The sequence below is a fragment of the Babylonia areolata genome, chromosome 13 (assembly GCF_041734735.1).
Source record: "Babylonia areolata isolate BAREFJ2019XMU chromosome 13, ASM4173473v1, whole genome shotgun sequence".
NCBI classification, from domain to species: domain Eukaryota; kingdom Metazoa; phylum Mollusca; class Gastropoda; order Neogastropoda; family Buccinidae; genus Babylonia; species Babylonia areolata.
The window spans coordinates 36947525-36968208 of record NC_134888.1 but is presented as its reverse complement, the minus strand read 5'-3'; the positions used below and the strand labels follow the sequence as shown (position 1 = coordinate 36968208).

The 20684-nt window shown below is 44.1% G+C and overlaps 1 protein-coding gene across 1 annotated transcript; it reads right to left on the bottom strand.

Moving 5' to 3' along the window:
* Positions 1–554: 554 nt before the first annotated feature.
* LOC143288924 (uncharacterized) lies at positions 555–20649 on the bottom strand. The gene is made up of 11 exons (XM_076597597.1): positions 19579–20649; positions 17186–17322; positions 16498–16653; positions 13943–14061; positions 11350–11514; positions 10702–10799; positions 9918–10075; positions 9076–9149; positions 4431–4728; positions 2599–2691; positions 555–829 (listed from the first exon to the last, which is right to left on the bottom strand). Exons 1-11 carry the CDS (start codon positions 20589–20591, stop codon positions 642–644), a joined length of 2499 nt encoding a protein of 832 aa, XP_076453712.1. The 5' UTR covers positions 20592–20649; the 3' UTR covers positions 555–641.
* Positions 20650–20684: the final 35 nt, after the last annotated feature.

The window sequence follows — 20684 nt, the reverse complement described above, 5'->3', positions numbered from 1 at the left end:
ACCGCCATGTGTCAAACTTTGTGTTGAATGCGAGAGTTGACCACCGCCATGTGTCAAACTTTGTGGTGAATGCGAGAGATGACCACCGCCATGTGTCAAACTTTGTGTTGAATGCCAGAGTTGACCACCGCCATGTGTCAAACTTTGTAGTGAATGCGAGAGATGACCACTGCCATGTGTCAAACTTTGTAATGAATGCAAGAGTTGACCACCGCCATGTGTCAAACTTTGTGTTGACTGCGAGAGTTGACCACCGCCATGTGTCAAACTTTGTGTTGAATGCAAGAGTTGACCACCGCCATGTGTCAAACTTTGTGTTGAATGCGAGAGATGACCACCGCCATGTGTCAAACTTTGTGTTGAATGCGAGAGTTGACCACCGCCATGTGTCAAACTTTGTGTTGAATGCGAGAGATGACCACCGCCATGTGTCAAACTTTGTGTTGAATGCAAGAGTTGACCACCACCATGTGTCAAACTTTGTGTTGAATGCAAGAGATGACCACCGCCATGTGTCAAACTTTGTGTTGAATGCAAGAGTTGACCATCACCATGTGTCAAACTTTGTGTTGAATGCGAGAGATGACCATCACCATGTGTCAAACTTTGTGTTGAATGTGAGAGATGACCATCGCCATGTGTCAAACTTTGTGGCGAAGGCGAGAGTTGACCAGAGTCCTGACGGACTTGATGCGGTCCTGGAGGTGGAGGGGGAGCTGGGTGGACCGGGTCTTGCAGAACTCTTCCAGCAGACTGAAGACGGAGCGAGGCTTGAGGGGCGCCAGACTCAGCAGCATCTCCACGCAGGCTGCCTCCACGTCCTGGTGCTCTGTGCGCACATCGCACCACGTCATGTCACATCGCACCATGTCATGTCACATCGTGTCATGTCATGTCACATCGCACCACGTCATGTCACATCGCACCACATCACGTCACATCGTGTCATGTCATGTCACATCGCACCACGTCATGTCACATTGCGTCATGTCAGATCACATCGCACCACGTCATGTCACATCGTGTCATGTCAGATCACATCACACCACGTCATGTCACATCGTGTCATGTCACATCACATCATGGCAAGTCACACAGCATCACATCACATGCAGCACATCACACTGCATCACACCACACTGTATCGCATCACATCAAATCACACCACATCACAGTGGTTCAAACCACATCACACACATCAAATCACATCACAAACACATTACACATGTTACACATATCACATTGCAAACATCACATCATACACACTCAAACACCACAATACTGCACCAGCTGCTAATTATAATGATCGTAATCAATCTCTCTCATTGCTTTCCAATCATTTTCAATGCCACAATTCTGCCACAAGCGCAAAAAGTACCTCTCATAATCCATTTCCTTCTTTGATTTCCAATCATTTTCCATGCCACAATTCTGCACCAGTACAAACTGTAAGGATCTTAATCAACCTCACTCTTTGCAATCAGTTCATTTTCATTTTGCTTTGGGCGCAAAAAAGAAATGCTCAAAATCAATTCAAAAAGTAAAGTGGAGGATAACCATTACAAATTTTTAATAACGTTTGGCATAATAATTAAACGTCTTTAATGACTATGTATTTTCAAAATGCATGTGTGCATTCAGTACTGTGTATCATCAGCAATGATTGTTACTTAATTTGATTATACAGCTCTTTCTGTCATAGTGTTTGTGTATCTTCACAATATAACACACATCACTTTGAAAACAGAAGACAGAAACAATTACACAGCCACCCCCACACCCACACACAGAACACAAAACGTGTACCTACACATGTGTACTTACGGTGCTGTGAAAAGAGGGTGGCGCTCACCCACACACACAACACAAAACGTGTACCAACACATGCGTACTTACTGTGCTGTGAAAAGAGGGTGGCGCTCACCCACACACAACACAAAACGTGTACCAACACATGCGTACTTACTGTGCTGTGAAAAGAGGGTGGCGCTCACCCACACACAACACAAAACGTGTACCAACACATGCGTACTTACTGTGCTGTGAAAAGAGGGTGGCGCTCGCCCACACACAACACAAAACGTGTACCAACACATGCGTACTTACTGTGCTGTGAAAAGAGGGTGGCGCTCGCCCACACACAACACAAAACGTGTACCAACACATGCGTACTTACTGTGCTGTGAAAAGAGGGTGGCGCTCACCCACACACAACACAAAACGTGTACCAACACATGCGTACTTACTGTGCTGTGAAAAGAGGGTGGCGCTCACCCACACACAACACAAAACGTGTACCAACACATGCGTACTTACTGTGCTGTGAAAAGAGGGTGGCGCTCACCCACACACAACACAAAACGTGTACCAACACATGGGTACTTACTGTGCTGTGAAAAGAGGGTGGCGCTCACCCACACACAACACAAAACGTGTACCAACACATGCGTACTTACTGTGCTGTGAAAAGAGGGTGGCGCTCACCCACACACAGAACACAAAACGTGTACCAACACATGCGTACTTACTGTGCTGTGAAAAGAGGGTGGCGCTCACCCGCACACAACACAAAACGTGTACCAACACATGCGTACTTACTGTGCTGTGAAAAGAGGGTGGAGCGAAGCTGTGAATTGATCAGCTGGGACAGCACTTTGTTCTTGGTCCTCAGGTCAGGACGTATCACCTTGCCTGCACACAACATACCACACACACACACACACAAACACACACACACACACACACACAAACACACACACACTGTGGTTAGCTGCATGGGTGGAAGTCACTGATATCTGTTATTATAAAACGTTTGTGGCCACTGTGATCCAGAGGGCATTTATTAACTCTTTGACTTGTGTCGCCTAAACAGTTAACTGCCACAGGGGATTTTTGTCGGGTCATGCTAAAAGGCCCGTTTTTTCATATCAGGTGCAATTGCTGAGTGTTTAAAGCATTTGACATTCAATCTGAGGGTCCCGGGTTCGAATCTTGGTGGCACCTGGTGGGTAAAGGGTGGAGATTTTTCCGATCTCCCAGGTCAACATATGTGCAGACCTGCCAGTGCCTGAACCCCCTTCGTGTGTATATACGCACGCGGAAGATCAAATATGTACGTTAAAGATCCTGTAATCCATGTCAGCGTTTGGTGGGTTATGGAAACAAGAACATACCCAGCATACACCCCCCCGAAAACGGAGTATGGCTGTCTAGATGGCAGGGTAAATAAACAAAACGGTCATACACGTAAAATGTTACATGTCTGTCTGAGCGTGTATGTGTTCGTACATGAAATCTGATTGAATGACACAGGAAACGAATGATGAGCGCCCAGTGGCAGCCGTCAGTCGGCTCTACCCAGGTAGGCATCCTGTTGTGTAAATGACCCCGTGTGTGTAAAGCACTTAGAGCTTGGTATCTGACCGAGGATAGGTGCTATATAAGTATCCATATCAATCAATCAATCAATCGTAACAAAGCTTGACAGCTGCAGCCAACATTCCCGCACATTAAAACAATGACTAACCTTCATCCCCTGACCCAGTTAAAAGAAAAGTCCATAGTGTCTTTTGATGCAACAGTGTCAAGTACAAAATATTTGGGGCTGGGAGCTGTATTTCACACAAGAGCTTGGCAGTGAAAGAGTTAAGCCAACGCCCCAGGTAGGATGAAGGGGCAAAAAGTCAAAAACAAAAAAACAAAAAAAACAACAAAAAAACAACAACAACAACAACAACAAAAAACTATTGAAAAATTTACATCATCATACCAATATGGAAATCCATATAATACAGAAGTACTCCAATCTATAAATGTGTGATTCACACACACAAATACAGGTAAAATATAAAACTCTTCAAAAACAATCCATACCTGAAACATTCCTAAAAACAATCTTTTGATCAGACACACTTGATTCAGACACAAAAAAAATACAAGAAAAGTGCTTAATCTTTCAAGGGACAATTCATATCTTGAAAGAAGACAAATAAAAAAAGAAGAAAAAAAAAAAAAGAAAAGAAAAAAAAGCTGAATCTTTCAACAACAGAAAGAATACAAAAAGGGCTAATGTTTCAAGGATCTCATGATATTTGTCGGTGAGTTAACTGTGACATCAGAAAATGATAGTTCTTAGACCTCAAACCCTGATCACTAGTGAACACTACATCTGAAGTCCAATGCCCAGCTAGTTGTGCCACCGTGCCTAATATATATATATATATATATATTATATATATATATATATATATATGATATGTCTATAGTAGGCACAGTGGCACAATATATATATATATATATATATATATATATATATATATATATATATATATATATATATATATATTGTGCCACCATGCCTACTATAGATATATCGTATATATACACACACACACACACACATGCGTGTATAAAACGAGCCCAGCACTCACCAGCCAGCCGACACACGGCCACCACCATGTGGGGTGAACACCCGCCCTCTCCCTTGGACGACCACTTCTGCAGGGCCGACCTCAGGGCCCGCTCTAGGAAGTTCTTGACGATCCACATGGCGTCGTTGGCCGCGCACAGCATCTCCACACAGCGACTCAGCTCGTACACATGGGGTGAGGAGACCTTGTGGCCGTTCTCGAAGGCCGTCTGCAAGGCCTTGACGTGCAGGCCAATGAGCGACAGGGCATCAAGCGTGGTTCGATCCCAGTGACACAGGTGCTCCAGGCACACCCCCACCTGCGGACCAGGTTTAACAGTGACAGTTAAAGCACTGAACTTTGAATCTGAGGGTCCTGGCTTTGACTTCTGGTCCTGGCACAAGGTGGGGAAAAGGGTGAGATTTTTTTTTTCCCCCAATATCCAAGGTCAACCGAAGCGCAAACCTGTTTGTGCCTGAACCCATATATACAAGCAGAAGATCACGTATGCACATCAAACATCCAATAATCCACGTCAGTGTTTGGTGGGTTGTGGAAACATATTTCAAGAACACAGCGGGGACAAATCTCAGGTACTTCCAACAGTCTCCATTTGATCAGTAACAACCGACGGGTGCAATCGCCAAGTGGTTAAAGCGTTGGACTTTCAATCTGAGGGACCTGGGTTCGAATCACGGTGATGGCGCCTGGTGGGTAAAGGGTGGAGATTTTTACAATCTCCCAGGTCAACATATGTGCAGACCTGCCAATGCCTGAACCCCCTTCGTGTGTAAACGCATGCAGAAGATCAAATACGCACGTTAAAGATCCTGTAATCCATGTCAATGTTCGGTGGGTTATGGAAGCAAGAACATACCCAGCATGCACACCCCCGAAAGCGGAGTATGACTGCCTACATGGCGGGGTAAAAACGGTCATGCACGTAAAAGCCCACTCGTGTACATGCGAGTGAACGTGGGAGTTGCAGCCCACAAACACAGAAGAAGAAGAAGATCAGTAATATCCTATTGCACTCCCACAATCAATGACATGTAATGTACGGCAGCATCACAGGTTGTTCTGTTGTGCTGTGTTTGCTTTTTACTGCCCCATACTCTGTGCTGTCTGAGTGGCGTTACCCGACTTGGCCTGAATTCCCCCTGCACAGCCACAACAAGGCTCCCTCTAATGCAGTCCCACCAGAAGAAATATGCAATACATTTAGACACTCACTGTCAATAGAAACGAAGAAGAAAACAGTTTCATTGTTGTACATTACCATGGAAGTGGTTTCTCAACAACCATCTACCTGAAGATCTAGTCATCAGCCCCATTCACATGTAATATGCGGCTTCTGTTCAAACATGTGAGTGTGTGTGCGTGTGTGTGTGTGTGTGTGTGTGTGTGCGTGTGTGTGTGTGTATGTGTATGAGAGAGAGAGAGCGTGCGTGCGTGTGTGTGTGTGTGTGTGCAGTGCGTGCATGTTTGAGTATGCACAAGTTTTTATATTGATATGCACTTGTATGTATCCCAATTTCTACTGTATCTGTGTTTGTGTATGATTTTCGATTTATGTTCGTACCTTGTTATGTATTATCTCCCCCCCCCAATATTCCTTGTGACCCTGGTACACTTGGTAATAAAGACATATTCTATTCTATTCTATTTATCTTACACCCCGATTGCTGAGTCTCAATGAATACATTGTCATTCAGTGTTCATTATTATTCTACACCTGTGCACTCCAAACCCATTTATAATAATTTAATAATAATAACATTGTACATTTGTATAGCAGCCTTTCTCTTTTACAGCTGCAGGGTGCTTTAAATGAAAGAAAAGATTACAACTTACATGAACCAGTCCTGACCACTCTCTCTCTCTCACCTTCCCCCTCACCCACCACTCTCTCTCTCACCCTTCCCCCTCACCCACCACTCTCTCTCTCTCACCCTTCCCCCTCACCCACCACTCTCTCTCTCTCCCTTCCCCCTCACCCACCACTCTCTCTCTCTTTCACCCTTCCCCCTCACCCACCACTCTCTCTCTCTCACCCTTCCCCCTCACCCACCACTCTCTCTCTCTCTCTCCCTTCCCCCTCACCCACCACTCTCTCTCTCTCCCTTCCCCCTCACCCACCACTCTCTCTCTCTCTCTCCCTTCCCCCTCACCCACCACTCTCTCTCTCTCTCTCCCTTCCCCCTCACCCACCACTCTCTCTCTCTCTCCCTTCCCCCTCACCCACCACTCTCTCTCTCTCTCTCCCTTCTCCCTCACCCACCACTCTCTCTCTCTCCCTCTCCCTTCCCCCTCACCCACCACTCTCTCTCTCTCTCCCTTCCCCCTCACCCACCACTCTCTCTCTCTCCCTTCCCCCTCACCCACCACTCTCTCTCTCTCTCACCCTTCCCCCTCACCCACCACTCTCTCTCTCCCTTCCCCCTCACCCACCACTCTCTCTCTCTCTCCCTTCCCCCTCACCCGCACCTCTCTCTCTCTCTCTCCCTTCCCCCTCACCCACCACTCTCTCTCTCTCTCCCTTCCCCCTCACCCACCACTCTCTCTCTCTCTCACCCTTCCCCCTCACCCACCACTCTCTCTCTCTCTCCCTTCCCCCTCACCCACCACTCTCTCTCTCTCTCACCCTTCCCCCTCACCCACCACTCTCTCTCTCTCTCACCCTTCCCCCTCACCCACCACTCTCTCTCTCTCTCACCCTTCCCCCTCACCCACCACTCTCTCTCTCTCTCACCCTTCCCCCTCACCCACCACTCTCTCTCTCTCACCCTTCCCCCTCACCCACCACTCTCTCTCTCTCCCTTCCCCCTCACCCACCACTCTCTCTCTCTCTCACCCTTCCCCCTCACCCACCACTCTCTCTCTCTCTCACCCTTCCCCCTCACCCACCACTCTCTCTCTCTCTCACCCTTCCCCCTCACCCACCACTCTCTCTCTCTCTCACCCTTCCCCCTCACCCACCACTCTCTCTCTCTCTCTCCCTTCCCCCTCACCCACCACTCTCTCTCTCTCTCACCCTTCCCCCTCACCCACCACTCTCTCTCTCTCTCCCTTCCCCCTCACCCACCACTCTCTCTCTCTCCCTCCTTCCCCCTCACCCACCACTCTCTCTCTCTCTCTCCCTTCCCCCTCACCCACCACTCTCTCTCTCTCTCCCTCCCCCTCACCCACCACTCTCTCTCTCTCTCTCCCTTCCCCTCACCCACCACTCTCTCTCTCTCTCCTTCCCCCTCACCCACCACTCTCTCTCTCTCTCACCCTTCCCCCTCACCCACCACTCTCTCTCTCTTCACCTTCCCCTCACCCACCACTCCTCTCTCTACTCACCCTTCCCCCTCACCCACCACATCTCTCTCTCTCTCTCCCTTCCCCCTCACCCACCACTCTCTCTCTCTCTCTCACCCTTCCCCCTCACCCACCACTCTCTCTCTCTCTCCCTCCCCCCTCCACCCACCACTCTCTCTCTCTCCCCATCCCCTCACCCACCACTCTCTCTCTCTCACCCTTCCCCTCACCCACCACTCTCTCTCTCTCACCTTCCCCCTCACCCACCACTCTCCTCTCTCTCTCTCCCCTTCCCCCTCACCACCACTCTCTCTCTCCTCCCCCTCACCCACCACTCTCTCTCTCTCACCCTTCCCCCTCACCCACCACTCTCTCTCTCTCTCACCCTTCCCCCTCACCCACCACTCTCTCTCTCTCTCACCCTTCCCCCTCACCCACTACTCTCTCTCTCTCCCTTCCCCCTCACCCACCACTCTCTCTCTCTCACCCTTCCCCCTCACCCACCACTCTCTCTCTCTCACCCTTTCCCCTCACCCACCACTCTCTCTCTCACCCTTCCCCCTCACCCACCACTCTCTCTCACCCTTCCCCCTCACCCACCACTCTCTCTCTCTCCCTCATTTGTCAAACATACAAAGTGAGCTGACAGGCATGTGGAAGCATTGCAGAAGATGGAAGCAGAGAGTGCTGACAGACTGGGTTTTAAAAAGATGAGTTTTCAATTAAAGAGTGTTGAATAATAGGTTTTAAAAGATGAGTTTTCAATAAAAGAGTGTTGAATAATAGGTTTTAAAAGATGAGTTTTCAATAAAAGAGTGTTGAATAATAGGTTTTTAAAAGATGAGTTTTCAATAAAAGAGTGTTGAATAATAGGTTTTAAAAGATGAGTTTTCAATAAAAGAGTGTTGAATAATAGGTTTTAAAAAGACGAGTTTTCAATAAAAGAATGTTGAATAATAGGTTTTTAAAAGATGAGTTTTCAATAAAAGAGTGTTGAATAATAGGTTTTTAAAAGATGAGTTTTCAATAAGAGTGTTGAATAATAGGTTTTAAAAGATGAGTTTTCAATAAAAGAGTGTTGAATAATAGGTTTTAAAAAGATGAGTTTTCAATAAAAGAGTGTTGAATAATAGGTTTTTAAAAGATGAGTTTTCAATAAAAGAGTGTTGAATAATAGGTTTTTAAAAGATGAGTTTTCAATAAAAGAGTGTTGAATAATAGCTTTTAAAAGATGAGTTTTCAATAAAAGAGTGTTGAATAATAGCTTTTAAAAGATGATTTTTTTTTTTTTAATGGACAGCGAAAAGCCAGCATGGTACCACACACACACACGCATCACACAGAGATATCCTGCAGCTCTCACCTTGGCCTGGTCAGAGTTACTGGAGACAGCTGACATGACCATGTGTTCCACCACCACCACGCCCCCTGTCCGGTCTGCACACACACACACACACACACACACACACACACATGCATATACCACGCACCACACTTCCCACATCATCATCACCATCATCTGACCATCATAACAACAACAACAACCACCACCATTACAATAACAACAATAATAATAATGGTAATGATAATAATAATAATAACAATAATATACATGATGATGACAATATACACAAGTACAGTAGTAGTAGTACACACACACACACACACACACACACACACCGAGCCTTATTTGCTTGAAGGATATCTTAATTATAATCAAAAACAATCATTGTGCAAATTAAGAATATCCTGTCATGATTTAGCAATAGAAAAAGGCCGATATTTCAACATTCCAAAAGAAAGGAGACTATGTTTACAATGTCAAACAATAGAGGATGAATTTCATTTCTTAGATGACTGCGAATTATACAAAGAAAATAGAACAGAATTCATACAAAAAATTCAAAATTTCTTTCCAAATATTATTAAACCAAGTCAGCTAATACTGGAAGACAAACTTGTGGGACTGTTTGGGAAATTTGTCAGTAACTGCTGTCAAAAACGCCATAGCGTACAAGAGTGATTCAATCTCTTGTTTAATATTTATCTATTTTTGTTTTGCTTTTTTGTGCATGGTTTCATGTAACTTTGCATGCGTGTCTTATAAACCTTGTTCAGGTTTAATTGACATTAAAATTAATTCTGATTCTGATTCACACACACACACACACGTGTACGTACACACACAATAATACAGCATCATACCTGTGGGTCGGAGGCGGGTCAGGGGGCGGGGCCAGACAGCGGCCATGGCCAGAACGATGGTGACGAGGCCATCACACCTCGCCACCACCAGCTGGTAGGCCAGGGCTCGAACCTCCTCCACACTGCCGCTGGACCCACACAGCCCCACAAACAGGCGACTGGGGGACACACAATGCTGTTCTGTCAGTGTCCTGGGTCGGGTTGGGTTGGGTTGGGTTGGGATGGGTTGGATTGGGTTGGGTTGTTTTATGTTGTTTTGTGTTGTGTTGTGCTGTGTGTGTGTATTGTGTGTGTATTTGTGTGTGTGTTGGGTTGTGTGTGTGTTGGGTTGTGTGTGTGTGTGTGTGAATAGAATAGAATAGAATAGAATAGATTTTATTGTCATGAAACCGTAAGTGCAATGGTAAATAAATGAACGAATGAAAAACACACAATTAATCAATCAGTTAATGCAGTAAATTGCAGCAGCATTCATAAACAAATGTGTGTGTGTGTGTGTGTGTGTGTGTGTGCATGTATGAGTGTGTGTGCACATGCGTATGCATGTGTGTAGGTATGTGCGTGAGTATGTACGAGTGTATGTGTGTGTGTGTGTGTACATGTGCATGCGAGAGCATATGTTTGTGTTCATCAGTTTATTGTCTATCCACATTCAGTGATTTCAGATGGATGCGAGAATGTGTGCGGGTGTGGGTGCGTGCATGAGTATGTGTGTATGCGTGTTTACATATTACATGCAGATGTGTGCTACATGAGCATGCAAGCATCTCACATATCGCCTTACCACAGGGACGCCCGCTGAACGACGCTGGTCCTCTCCCCTCCACCGGAAGAGAATATTGCCGCCCACAATGTCTGCATGAGGCGCCCTCTGTCACAACCCTGGATCACAGCACCAAAGACGTCAAATCTCTGAGTCCACAGGTCTCTGAGCTTTCTGTTTCTTTGCTTAACTCTTTCAGCACAAAACCTTTTTTCAATGCTCAGTGACAACTGTTTGACAAGGGATGCTTTGGTCACTGAGGGTAAAAATTAAATGAAAAAATTTTTTTTTTTTTTTAAAGCATACAAACTACTAAAAGAAAGCATATACAACTTCTCAAAGAGAAATGAACACGCTATCCAATTATGACAATTTCACAAAAAAAATTTATTTTATTTTTTTAATAATAATAATAATAATGGTACTTATATAGCGCTGAATCTTGTGCATAGACAAATCTAAGCGCTTTCGCACCAGTCATTCTCACGCACGCATAACTCTAAAACTGGAGAAACTAAAGACAAGGAAGAGGCAGGGAAGGGAGGCTATTTTGGGAAGAGGTGTGTTTTAAGGCCAGACTTGAAAGAGCTGAGTGTGGAGACTTGACGAAGCGAAAGAGGAAGTTCATTCATTTAAACAGGCATTACACTTTTCTTCCCCATGGCTCACCGTGTTCTCCTCCATACAGCGAAGCAGGAGGTGCAGGAATCGAACCTCTGCCTCGTCCATGAAGACACGGCCTTGCAGCTGTTTCCTGGCAGCGGGGCTGATGTCAGCGCGACCACACGCCTTCTCCACCTCTTTCAACAGGCTCCTGGCGTCGGACTTCAGCAACTGCGTCAACCAGGGATCAACGTGTAGGAGTACGCGCGCACACACAAATACACATGCATGCACACACACAAAATGTGCACACACACACACACACACACACGCACACACATACACACGCATACATACACTCACACATACATACACACACAAAGAGTACATTTTGATAAACTTATTCAGAAAAAAAACAAGATCTTTTTCCTCTTTAAAAATTTTTTTTTTTTTTTAATATTTTTTTTACAGAAATTCAAAATATCAGTATTCATCCAATCTAAAATTCAGTGTATCGACATTCACCCAATCTCAGATCTTGAAAACAGTATATTTTTCTCATTCTTATAGAAATTCAAAATATCAACATTCACCCAATCTGTAATTCAGTGTATCAATATTCTCCCTATTTCTGATTTTGGCTAAAATTCAAAACTGCATGTCTACTTCTCATGTTGTTTCCTATGTAGGTCAGGTATCTAATCCCCCACACCCCTTCTTTCTGACCCTCCTTATTTCATGAATTTATTCGTTAATTCATTTATCTGTAAATTTATACATCAATCTCTTTGTTTGTTTCTTTGTTTATTTATTCATTCAATCCTTCATTTATTTCAGCAGGCTATTGGTGAAGACTTTAAGGATCGGTAACACATACTCTGATGCCCCCTTGAAACTGAAACTTATCAACCTGTATTCTTTGTTTTCGTCTTCTGCATTCAAGGGCTGCAACTCCCACACTCACTTGTACATGTGTATGAGTGAGCTCTTATGTGCGCGACTGTTTTTATCCCACAATTTAGGATGCCATATTCTGTTTTCCTGGAGTGCCCATGCTGGGTACATTCCTGTTTCCACAGCCCATCCAGCACTGACACGGACCAGCTACAGGATTTTGACCATGCACAGTACGATCTTCTACCTGTGTATTCTCACAATGAGGGGGTTCAGGCACTAGCATGTGTGCACATTATCCACCTGTGCAATTATATTGTACTGTGTTGTACTGTATCATTTGCATTTTGTTTTGTATTTGTATTTCTTTTTATCACAACAGATTTCTCTGTGTGAAATTCGGGCTGCTCTCCCCAGGGAGAGCGCGTCGCTATACTTCAGCGCCACCCATTTTTTTTTTTTTTTCTGTGTGCAGTTTTATTAATTCCTATTGAAGTGGATTTTTCTACAGAATTTTGCCAGGAACAACCCTTTTGTTGCCGTGGGTGCGCTAAGTGCATGCTAGCACACGGGACCTTGGTTTATCGTCTCATCCGAATGACTGTCATGCTGTATTGTATAGTAGGATATTGTAGTAAAGTCCTGTTTTCTTGTGCTACCATGCTATACTGTACTATATTGTATTATACTGTTTTGATTTGTAATGTACTGTATCATACTATACAGTATTCATACTGTTTTGTATTGTATTGTACTGTATTGTATTGTACTGTATTGTGCTGTATTGTGTTATACTGTTTTTGTATTGTACTGAATTGATTTGTACTGGATGTGTTGTACTGTACCATACTATAATGTATTGTATTGCATTAATCTGTATTATACTGTACTATAGTGACACTGTTGTATTAAATGGTACTGTTGTATTGTGATGTACTATGTTGATTTGTACTGTGTCGTGTTGTGTTGTGTTCTGCTGTACTGTACTGTATTGCATTGTATTGTATTGTATTGTATTGTATTGTACTGTACTACAGTAACACTGTGTTGTACTATACTGCTCTTTCTCTGCCGCCAGAGAAAGAGCTGGTCCGACAACGTCAAGGAATGGACCAAAATGATGATGCCAGAGCTCCTCATGACAGCTGCCAACAGAACGGCGTGGCGAGCTATGACATCTTCCTCATGTCCCCCCAACGACCCCAGCGGTCGAGGGAATGAGTGAGTGATTATACTGTTCTTTATTGTATTGTAGTGTATTGATTTGTACTGCACTGTATTATATTCTACTGTACTGTATTGCTGTATTGTACAATAATGTATTGTACTGTACTATAACAATATGGTGTTATGTTGTATTGTATTGAATTGCATTGCATTGTACCGTATTGTATTATATTGCACTGAACTGTATTGTGTGGCATCGTATTGTGCTGTATGGTACTGTGTTGTATTGTATTGTATTGTATGGTATTGTATGGTATGGTATGGTGTGGTATGGTACTGCATTGTATTGCATTGAAATGTATTGTACTGTATTGTATTGCATTGTATTGTGTTTTATGGTACTGTATTGTACTTTGTTGTGCTGTGTTGTATTGTATCGTATTGTACTGTACTGTATTGTACTGTACTTTATTGTATTGTATTGTAGTGTAGTGTACTGTATTGTACTGTATTATCTTGTATTGTGTTGTATTGTATAACACTGTACTATACTGTACTGTAATCACATGGTATCCCAAAGTACCAAAGCGCTACTCACCATGATGACCGTGAGGACGAGGGGCACCCAACAGTCGGACAGACGGCCCATCTGCGTCAGCTGGCTGATGACGGAGTCCGCAGGGACAGAGCCGTCACAGTAGAAGTCCCCTACCACACCTGTGACAGACAATACACACATCAACACCTGTCATCATTCATCTCGTACACATATGCATCCAGCATATCTGAAAACTACAAACCAAAAAAAAAAAAAAAAAAAAGTACAACAAAACAAAAAAAAACATGCAAGCAAGGAAACCCCCAACTCTCCAAAACTGAAGCAACAAATGTGTGTGTGTGTGTGTGTTTTCTTCAGTTTAACGTCTATTCACTATAAGTGTTTTTAGATGGAAAGGAGTAAAGTAGTGTATAAAGGAAAGGGAATGCATGTGAATATTAGTGTAAAAAAAAAAAAGTGTGTGTGTGTGTGTGTTTGTGTGTGCAAGTGAGTGCATGTGTGTGTGTGTGTGTGTGTGTATGTGTGTGTGTGTGTGTGCAAGCGTGTGTGTGTGTGTGTGTGTGTGCATGTGTGTGTGTGTGTCAGAAATACTCCTGCGTACTGTTATCACATTGCTTTGGAATTGCAAAACGGGTCATGGGTTGTCATTCTGCTGCAGTCATCATGTGATGGAACTGTCATGGTGGTGAAGATGCTTCACACAAAAAATAGAACCCTAGATGCAAGGAAAAAACAACAACAAAATCAGAGTGCAGTGGAGTGATGGCCTAGAGGTAACGTGTCCGCCTAGGAAGTGAGAGAATCTGAGCGTGCTGGTTCGAATCACTGCTCAGCTGCTGGTATTTTCTCCCCCTCCACTAAACCTTGAGTGGTGATCTGGACACAAGTCATTCAGATGAGATGATAAACCGAGGTCCCGTGCGCAGCATGCACTTAGCGCACGTAAAAGAACCCACGGCAACAAAAGGGTTGTTCCTGGCAAAATTCTGTAGAAAAATCCACTTCGACAGGAAAAACAAATAAAACTGCATGCAGTAAAAAATACAAAAAAATGGGTGGCGCTGTAGTATAGCGACGCGCTCTCCCTGGGGAGAGCAGCCCGAATTTCACATAGAGAAATCTGTTGTGATAAAAGAAATACAAATACAAATAATACAACAACCACAGATGTCTGATCTCAGTCATGCTGTCACAAGATTCCCCCGGACTCCAGTTTATCCCATACAAGGGCCTTGTAAGGACTTATAAGGACCATTTCTTCATTTTGTAAGGACCTTCGCCCATTGAAGACAAAACACGGAAGGTTATCTAGCAGACTGCACGTTGTGCACAATCGATGCCTATCTTTTGAACCTGTGATCAACCAGCCCCAATATCCTGCTCTAAATCAATCATTCTGAAATACACACCTCCCTGGAAATTTTAAGGGCTTGAGCCAACCTGAGTTTCAGTTTCAGTTTCAGTAGCTCAAGGAGGCGTCACTGCGTTTGGACAAATACATATACACTACCCTGACCAGCACCGTAACCCAACGCACTTAGTCAGGGCTTGAGAAAAAAACAAATAAAAAACCCAAAAAAACAATGAGTATGTATGTTCAAGCTAAACTAATATTCAATAACACAGAGTACATGTATCAGTATGCTGAAGCAAAAATTATTGTTTTACACAGAGTATGTTCACACAAAAGAAACAATTCAGAATACAGACACTAATGCACTCAAGAAACACAAACATTTACCAACACAATTTTTTTTTTTTTTTTTTTTTTTTAATTTTTTTTTTTTTTCGTATTCCTGTGTCTGACATCGGATCATGCAAGGAACATTAGGTCAAAAAGGAATTTCATGTGACAGCAACGCAAGCCAACCTGAACAAGCACCGAGAGTGACGGACACAGACACCTAACCTTTGAAAGAAAATCAAATCTTTTCAAGCTGGAGCATTGTCTGTGCTATTGGAAGAGGCCTGGGTTTCAAGTTCAGGAATGGTAAGGGGCTGCAATTTATTATTTTTTAAAAAGGGTTTTCACCCCTGATGGTAGTTTATTTTGGGTTTTTTGATTTTGTTTTTTATTCTGGCATAAGCACTTGTACAGACCCTGGTGTAAATGTACAAACTTGTAAGGCCTCACTTGGGAATTTTAATATGTCAGGACTTGTATTTGTAAGCACCCTAAGAACCCTGCAGTCAGATCAAAACAACCTGTCACCCACCTTTTTTCTTTTTTTTTATAATTTTTTTAAAGAAAAGAAATATTCATTCTTAAACGACCACAGGAGGTACACGTAAAAAACAAAAGCAGCATGAAAACATATCAATTTTCATTCTGCAAAAAGAAAGGCACATAACACAAATTACACAAACAAGAAAACAGACAAAAACAATTCTTGTTGTTGTTGTAAAGAATACACCGTATTTTTAAGGCCCTTCCAAAAAATCGTCAGATACAAAAACACAATTCGTTATCACTCTCAGGAGAACCACCAGATTTGTTGAAACGAACACATCATTGATAACAACGAAAATGTAACTCTTTTTTTTTTCCCCCCAGTCTTTCTTTTCCCTATCAGCCCCGCACCCCCCTCCCCTACCTTGTACTTTCTGTCCCAGCGAGCCACTAGGGACTCTCTTGCCGCTGGCTGGTTTCTTGATGGGGCTGGCCATGGTGGTGGTACTCTCCCCTGCCTTCCTCTTCCTCCGTGTCTTCGGGGGCTGCGTGGGGCTGGAACTGGACATCGGCCGGGCTTCTGTGCCGAAACAAAGACGTTCTGTTCTAATGTTATGGTTGTCGGTTTAACTTTTATGATGAATTATGTACATGTACACACACACACACACACACACCCTCAAACCCCCAACTCTCCATACTTACCCTGCATGATGCACTGTTCTTCAACTGAACACATTATGAAATTAAATGTGTTTCCGCTGGTCCAGGTCACACAGAAAGTGGGCGAGTACTTTTCGAGAAACAGCTGTTTATGTTAACACCCTCACACACATATAGTATACACACTGCATCTACACAGCTTGTGACATGTGTGTAACCACACATGAACACAAAGTCATGCATACAGAGATACATACAAACTGTATCTACTGTCAACCCCCCTCTCTCACACAAACACACACACAAATAGTGAAATACACTATACCCAGATATATTACTCTCTAACAGAAACACACACACACACACACACACACACACACACACACACACATACCCTCCATACACTCACACACACACACACACCCTCAAACCCCCCACCATACACATACCTGTGCCAGACACACTGTCCACCACAGTGTTGCCAGCTGTCCTCCTCCCCTTCTGTGCTGCCTCACACACAGACAGTGGCGCCGTGCCATCCCATCCAGAGGGCGATGAACTGCTGCTTCTGGCCAGCCTCGAGTCCCTGTGACAGCAGGTTAACTCACTCAGTACGGCCAGTCCTCTCTTCTCCTCTACACAGACCCATCGGATGTCTAGTGGGTGTCTGAATGACCCAACCTTTAGCTTCCGTCATCAGAATTGTGGTATTCTTTGTCAACATTCACCTCTTCAGTATAAGGGCCTTCCGCTTGCACTATTTTGATGATGGTAATTGGGGTGAAATGCTGTTAACGTCGTCTCTTTCGCCGTTTGTATGAGAGAGTTAAACAAAGGTAAACTCACTCGGGACGGCAAGTTTTCTCCCTTGCTTTTCCACACAGACGGCCCATTTGTAAGGCCTCAGGGTTTGGAAAAAAAATTACAAAAAATACAAAATACACAGTAAGAAGATGAAACTTTCAGAACTGGTTTATTACGTGTTGGGCTATTACATATATATATATATTTAAAAAAAATCAAATTTCTCATCTTATTTTTACAGTTTTGCCATTATGTAGAAAATAATGCCAATTTTTCACCCCAAATCACCATACCCATGCTCGCTTTCTGCACTTAATTCACTTCCTTCTTCGTCATCATCCACCTCTTCGATGTCCGACCCTTCAGTTTGTAGCATTTCGAGTACTTCAGCAACACTAAAACATTGCCGTTGCTGCTTTGTTCACTCTGCAACATTTTGAGAACCCCCCGCTTCAGACGCCACTTTGCTAACAGGCTGGCATGTAAGCAGGCAACCGGTCAGTGACTTTGTCAGCGTGTGTGCGAGACAGGCCACACATGACAGGCTGGCCAATCATACCATTCGGTTGTGGAGTGCCCAGAATAGCGCACTCTGCTTGGCTAATCACAAAATTACGTGTACAGCGCATGATGGATTTTTATTTTTGGAAAATGCTATTCCATTCCGTCATTTGAATCTGAATTAGTGAATACATTTTATGTCGGAATGCTCATGCATTCCGTGGTCCGGAGAGAGTTAAAGGTTAAAAGTCTTTCACAGCCAGTGAATATATATAAACCGTGTGTGGGGCTCAGCGGGTTCCAATCCTCTCTCTGTGCCATCTTCACCTTCCCCAACCAAAGTCAGGTAACCCAGTCACACCTGGACGGAGTGAGGAAAACCAACGTGTCTTTCCCTAGGACACAACACCAGGCCAAAACAGGGCCTTGAATCCTGATCGCTGGGAAACACAGCGCCTCCTGTGACAGTAAAGGTTGTTTTAATTTCAACAGCCAGGACTGCAGTTTCAGTTTCAGTTTTCAGTTTCAGTAGCTCAAGGAGAAGTCACTGTGTTCGGACAAATCTCAGGCCTTGAGAAAAAAAAGAAAGAAAAAAAAAGGTGAATAAATAATAGATAAGCGTACATAAATAAGTAAATAAATACATAAATAGATAAATAAATAAATAATAATTATAATATGAAAAAAAGGTAGTAATAATAATAATAACAATAACAAGGACTGCAGCGGAAGAAGAGAAGGGGCAATGACACAGGGAGCCACGATCAGTGTGATCATCGGAGTGACTAGCCACCACAGCAAAGAGGTTAGCAGAAACAGCACCACGGATTGATGACTGGGAGGACATGGTTTCCAGTCCCAATACAGAAGTGAGAGATTTTTTTTTTTTTTTCACCCTGTGGCTAGCTCTCTGCAAACGGCTCAGACTGGAAGACTGGGACTACAGGGTCGAGGGTCATCCATTTCATGGACGCGTCTTTGTCAGTGTTGCTCCAAATTTCCAGAGCAACACATCACAACCATCTTTCTTTTATATGCCATCGTCAAAATCATCAGTATCGCCATCAAACCACAAAAGATTGGATCAAGGAACAACAACACCCACCCATCAACATAACTACATAGTTCCAGCTCATTTCTTTTACTTTCATTTGCTGCAGTTGTTTCCCATAAATCTGAGCTCATAACGCTTTTGATACACATGTGAGTTCATACAGTATTTTCTACTCACTTGAAATTGATTTTAAAAGGCTTTTGCCCCCCATAAATCTGAGTTCATAACCTTTTTGATATGCACATATAAGTTCTTACAGTATTTTCTTCTCACATGAAATTGATTTTTAAAGTGTTTGATTTTTTAATATCTTTTTGTGCCCTGGACATGGCTTTATAGAGTTTCATTAAACTTGAAACTTTAAAACTCTTACACACACTGAACATTTATTACATACTTATATATACAGGGTAACTGTGAGTGCACCAAGTACATAATTATAACCATGTATACAGACATAAACGGAGACATATGACAACTCACTGTGCGACAGCCGGATTCCTCAGCATCATCTCTCTCTTGGCCTGTTCCACAGCACTCGACAAACTTGACCTCTGCCCACCTCTCTGATTGCTTGACGCGTTGACCTTCACCCCGAGACTCTGGACGGTGCTCTGACGTTTTGAGGTCCTCGCCTGGGGTGCATCGCTCCCAAGTGATGCAACGTTTGTGGCAGATTTTGTGCCTTGGTTCAACGCCCTGCCAGTACGGGATGCTGCTGCTGCTGAACCACCCTGACTGACTGTGGAGCCCTCAGAGGTTGTTTCGCTGTCTACGTCAGGAAGCAGAAGCGTTTCCTTCTTCTGGAGGCATTTCTGCTTCCTCTTCTTTCTTCCGGAGGACGCCGGTTGCTGTGGCAACGAGTCCTGCATGGAGGGGACAGCTTTCAGCTCACAGTTCATGAAGGGTGGAGGGGAAAGACAAGGACCCAGGTCACTGCCACAAAACATGTCACAGATGGCAAGGTACTCGGGTTTGGCTTCAGGGTGCAACTTGGGGCCAGGTCGGTTACCTTCTCTGTCTGTGGTCGCTTCAGGAACCGTGGCACCTTCCGGCAGTTCTGCTGTCAGCTTTTCTCTGGATGCTTTTCCTTTAGAACAGCTGGCGACTGCCTGCTCCACTGCTGGTGTTTCTGTGCTGGGATGTTTACCACCATCACCATCCCTCGACAGGGGAGTGGTTTCCCCTGACGATGGTGGCCTTGACCTTCTGACAGTCGCACACAGGTCTGCCATGTGATCCTGCACCGGGGTAGTGTCTGTGCATGGTGTCACCACACTGGTGTTGGATGGAGAAACTGAAGCCACTGATATGACAGGACGGCTCTGGGCCTCTATCACAGCAGACATGGGATGAGTTGAGGACACAGCCGTTGAAACCTGGGCACAGTTTCTTGATTCTGTAACAGCAACAGCAACAGTAGATTTGGGGGGAAAGTCTGCGCATTTCACATCATCACCGGACACTGGGGAAGAAGAGTTTGTATTCTTTGTCATCGATGCCAGGGTTGTGTTTGTGGTATTCCCGGAAGAAGAAACTGTGGATTTTACAACAGCTGTGATTGAAGAATGTGCTGGCTTTGGCACTGA

Coding starts and splice junctions, on each gene's coding strand:
- LOC143288924 (XM_076597597.1), bottom strand. CDS start 20,591: ATGACAAAGAATACAAACTCTTCTTCCCCAGTGTCCGGTGATGATGTG. Junction 9,150..9,917: donor GACCCGCCTCCGACCCACAG/GTATGATGCTGT, acceptor GTGTGTGTGCAG/ACCGGACAGGGGGCGTGGTG. Junction 830..2,598: donor CACCCTCTTTTCACAGCACA/GTAAGTACGCAT, acceptor ATGTGCGCACAG/AGCACCAGGACGTGGAGGCA.